The sequence below is a fragment of the Pinus tabuliformis genome, chromosome 2_1 (genome assembly GCF_031772625.1).
Source record: "Pinus tabuliformis cultivar Carrire ecotype Pingquan chromosome 2_1, CPIR1, whole genome shotgun sequence".
In the NCBI taxonomy this organism is placed as follows: Eukaryota; Viridiplantae; Streptophyta; class Pinopsida; order Pinales; family Pinaceae; genus Pinus; species Pinus tabuliformis.
In genome coordinates this window covers 436125441-436130619 of record NC_142299.1, presented here as the reverse complement: position 1 = coordinate 436130619, position 5179 = coordinate 436125441, and the positions used below count along the sequence as shown (strand labels likewise).

Sequence of the window (5179 nt, the reverse complement as noted above, 5' to 3'; positions counted from 1 at the left end):
TCAAGCTCTGGTTCCATGTGATAATTCTGACTCATGAAATGAAAATATTTCCAGCCATCCTTCACCAAGCCTCCATGGCTGCAAGCAGACAAGACACCAACAAAGGTTACATTGTCTAGCCAGCCTCTTTCATTTCTTCAAAGAGTAAGAGGGTATCCCTGCCGTGACCATGCATTGCATATCCTAATATCATTGCATTCCATGACACCACATCACGTCTAGGCCTTCTATCAAAAACCTGACGTGCATCCTTTATAGTACCACATTTGGAATACATGTCTACCAGGGCACTACCCACAAAATCATAATGATCAGATTGAAATCCATTTTTAACTATACAATTGTGGACCAACTTGCCATGTCCCAGAGCTACCAAATTGGCACATCTTGGAAGCACACCGGCAAATGTGTCCAAGTCTGGCTTCATATCAGTTGATTGTAGTTTCTGAAAAAGTGTCAATGCCTCATAGAAATGCCCACTTTGTACATAACTTGCAACCATTGTATTCCACGAGATATTGTCTCGTTCTGGCATTCCTTGAAACGGCTTCACTGCTTCATCAAGATACCCATTTTGTATATATCCAGCGATCATTGCATTCCATGAAACCACATCCCGAACAGAGATTTTCACAAAGATATTTGCAGCTTCATCGACATACCCATACTTCGCATATCCTGCAATCATTGTATTCCAGGAAACGACATTTTGTTGAAGAAAATTGTCAAACACTGTGCGTGCTTCCTGTATGCTCCTACATTTGACAAACATGTCTATAAGGGCATCCTCCGCATGGCCATGCTTAGCGGAAGCAGTAATCATTGCCGTCCAAGAAACCGTATTCCGATGAGGCATTTTCCAAAACAGCTTCAGCGCCTCCTCAATTTGCCCATTTTGGGCATATCCTAAAATCATCATCGTCCATGAGATCACATTTCGTTCAGGCATTTTTTCAAACAGTTCCCTGGATTCATTAATGAGTCCATTTTGCACACATCCGGCAATCACTGTTGTCCATGAAACCATGTTTATTTCTGGCATTTCCGAGAAGAGCTTGAGTGCCTCATCAACAAACCCATTCTGTGCATACCCTGCAACAATCGCATTCCATGAGACCAAATTTCGTTCAGGCATTTCATCAAATACCTTTCGCGCATCCCCTATCTGTCCACATTTAGCATACATGTTTACAAGTGCACTTACCACAAAAACATTAGTATGGAACCCATTCCTAACTATTTCTTCATGGATCTCCTTGCCGTCTCCAAGACTGCGAGTTTGCACAGGCAACGAGAACAGTGGAAAACGTGTATACGTCTGCTGGAACACCCTTACAATGCATCTCATAAAACAACTTCAGCGCCTTCTCACCATATCCATACCCAGAGTAAGCACCAACCATAGCAGTCCATGAGGCTACATTCGGTTCAAACATTCCATCGAACACTTGGCGAGCTTCCACCAAATTCCCGCACTTGGAATACAATCCCAAAAGCTTAGTTGCTAAAACTATATCTGCATTGAATCCGGTTCGGATCATGTGGGCTTGGATGAATTTGGCTTCTTCCCATGCTTGCTCCATAACACACTCCTCTAGCACCCGGTCGCACGTACACCACACCACTCCAACGCCCTCCTCTTGCAGAATCCGAAACGCCTTTTTCAGTTTTCCTCCGCGGGAATTCTGTCAGACCAGCTCTGATCAAATCAAGACTTTAATGCGGAAAGGTGGCGAAGGGTGGTAGCACTCGCGGGAAACTCCTATTTCCAACTCTATAGAAAAGTAAATGCGCTCTAATATGCGAGGAAAATAGCGCTCGTCCTCTCTCTCCACACTGCTATCTCGATTCACATGCTGTCACTCAGAGTGCGAGCGCTATTTGCCTCGCATGTCAGAGCGCATTTACTTTTCTATAGAGTTGGAAATAGGGAACTCCTCGCTCGCGGAGGGTGGCGGATGGTGGAGGAATCGCCGGCTGCTGGAGTCGGACTGCTCCTCCCACTCCCATTTGAATTTCACGAAGTTGCCTCCCGCGTCAATTTGAATTCAAATTTTACTACATCTCGGCGCGCATTTGAACTGTGTTGTTAATGCCTCGGCCAAAGCGAGTGGAGCTATCATGGAAGTCTGTTAGGGTCTTTCTTCCTGGACCTCAGACCTATGTCACAGGGTTCGGTGAACCTAAAGCTTCAGGTTCGAAATTCGGCGAACCTGTAAAAAAATTTTGAAGTTCGTTCAGGTTCGATAAACCTGAAAGTCGAACCTCAAGTCGAACTCGAACCCCATCGACCTCCATCGAACCTCAACGAACCTAATCGCGAACTTAAACGAGTTTTTTGAATTTCGGCGGTTTTCTTGATGGTTTTAGAAAAAAAATTGGTAAATTTAGTGCAGGTAATGTAGTTCGCCTTCCTAAAAATTCAATAAATGTAATTATGCAGTTCATCTTTCCAAAATATCTGGAAATATAGTGATGCGGCTCACCCTCCAGAAAATTTTGAGAAATGTGCTACACCATGTCGGTTTGAAGAGTCGCTAAAGATAAGACAAGAATGTACAATCTGGAACTGTATTTCAGTCGTAATATAACACTATACAACTTTTTCATCTGGAAAAAAAGATAAGGCAAGAATGTAGATGACATTTCCCATGACGTTTTAATATGTACTGGAATTATACGAAAAAGACAATGTATCATGGAAAGCACTAATAATGTAAATCGCTGAATTTTCTATGGTTCAATTGAATATAGATTATTTTAATTGTCCATGGATTTTGGAAAAATGAGATGGAAACATCCGATCCTAGATAAAGATGGATGCATGTTTTTTTTTTTTTTTTTTTCATAATAATGTTGCATATAATACAAATCATTAGGGATAAGATAAGTCGGTATTACAAATACAATTTTTTACTGATAATATATAAATTATTAAACATTGATTTTTGTTTAATCTATTTTATATCATTTTACTATAGAGGAGATGACTGATTTTGTTATATATAAAGAATGAGAAAAATTATATTTTTAATAAGAGTTTTTGAATATTGATATGATATAACAGATGTATAATTTTTTTCATGCTTTATATGGAGTTGGTATGTACAATTACAATCTTTTTAATAAATAAAAGATTTGAATATATACTTTTATTGTGCGCATTAAAAGAGAGAAAAATACTCTTTTAATTGGAGTTCTCTAGTGCGAGTATGAAAGAGGTGTGTAGTGAAATTCTCCCTTGAATTGGCCGGTTGTCTATGTGAAATTCGACATGCTAAAATTCCTCATGTGGACTTTGTCTATGTTTTATGACCTTATTTTATGGCTTAGGGCATATTGTAAGGTTTATTTCATCTTCTTCCCATTCTTCCCATTTTATGGATTATAACTATTTGGCAATGGTCTTTATGACTTCCTTATTATATTAGCATTGATGATGACTCACTAGATGAGCCAAATGATGGAATTCCATGTGTTGATGACTTTGATGATATTTAAAATTTTGAAATTTGAAGATGTCCTACAATGATGTGTATGTTTAAATTTTGATCATGTTTTGGTTATGTGATTTTTTAAAAAATTGCTAGTATTTGACATTCATTTAAATTTTTAAGACTGAAAATTATGTCATTTCTTTTTGCAAACTACTATTGTGTATGTTTACATTTAACTAGATGTTAGAATGATTACATTATTCATGTATGCTTACTAATAAGCGTTTGTATTCATGTGTTTATGGATCGATTTTGAATTTTCTATTATTTTGTCATATATATATATATATATTGAAAAATATGTATAGTCGAACCCTATGTCACACAGTTCGAGTTCGAATTCAAGTTTCACAACGATTAAGTTCGATTCGAATTCGAATTTTCCGACCAGGTTCGAATGAAGTTCGGCATTAGGTTCGACTATACATATTTTTCAATATATATATATATGACAAAATAATAGAAAGTTCAAAATGGATCCATAAACACATGAATACAAATGCTTATTAGTAAGCATACATGAATAATGTAATCATTCTAACATCTAGTTAAATGTAAACATACACAATAGTAGTTTGCAAAAAGAAATGACATAATTTTCAGTCTTAAAAATTTAAATGAATGTCAAATACTAGCAATTTTTTAAAAAATCACATAACCAAAACATGATCAAAATTTAAACATACACATCATTGTAGGACATCTTCAAATTTCAAAATTTTAAATATCATCAAAGTCATCAACACATGGAATTCCATCATTTGGCTCATCTAGTGAGTCATCATCAATGCTAATATAATAAGGAAGTCATAAAGACCATTGCCAAATAGTTATAATCCATAAAATGGGAAGAATGGGAAGAAAATGAAATAAACCTTACAGTATGCCCTAAGCCATAAAATAAGGTCATAAAACATAGACAAAGTCCACATGAGGAATTTTAGCATGTCGAATTTCACATAGACAACCGGCCAGTTCAAGGGAGAATTTCACTACACACCTCTTTCATACTCGCACTAGAGAACTCCTATTAAAAGACTATTTTTCTCTCTTTTAAGACACACAATAAAAGTATATATTCAAATCTTTTACTTATTAAAAAGATTGTAATTGTACATACCAACTCCATATAAAGCATGAAAAAAATTATACATCTGTTATATCATATCAATATTCAAAAACTCTTACTAAAAATATAATTTTTCTCATTCTTTATATATAACAAAATCAGTCATCTCCTCTATAGTAAAATGATATAAAATAGATTAAACAAAAATCAATGTTTAATAATTTATATATTATCAGTAAAAAATTGTATTTGTAATACCGACTTATCTTATTCCTAATGATTTGTGTTATATGCAACATTATTATGAAACAAAAAAAAAAATGCATCCATCTTTGTCTAGGATCGGATGTTTCCATCTCATTTTTCCAAAATCCATGGACAATTAAAATAACCTATATTCAATTGAACCATAGAAAATTCAGTGATTTACATTATTAGTGCTTTCCATGATACATTGTCTTTTTCGTATAATTCCAGTACATATTAAAACGTCATGGAAAATGTCATCTACATTCTTGCCTTATCTTTTTTTCCAAATGAAAAAGCTGTATAGTGTTATATTACGACTGAACTGTTCCAGATTGTACATTCTTGTCTTATCTTTAGCGACTTT

The 5179-nt window shown here is 35.5% G+C and overlaps 1 protein-coding gene across 1 annotated transcript; it reads right to left on the bottom strand.

The window, feature by feature from the left end:
• Positions 1–1244: 1244 nt before the first annotated feature.
• On the bottom strand, positions 1245–2010 carry LOC149200774 (pentatricopeptide repeat-containing protein At1g03540-like). Its single transcript, XM_089401061.1, has 2 exons — positions 1909–2010; positions 1245–1685 (listed from the first exon to the last, which is right to left on the bottom strand). The coding sequence occupies exons 1-2, from the start codon at positions 2008–2010 to the stop codon at positions 1245–1247; spliced, it is 543 nt and encodes a 180-aa protein (XP_089257187.1).
• Positions 2011–5179: the final 3169 nt, after the last annotated feature.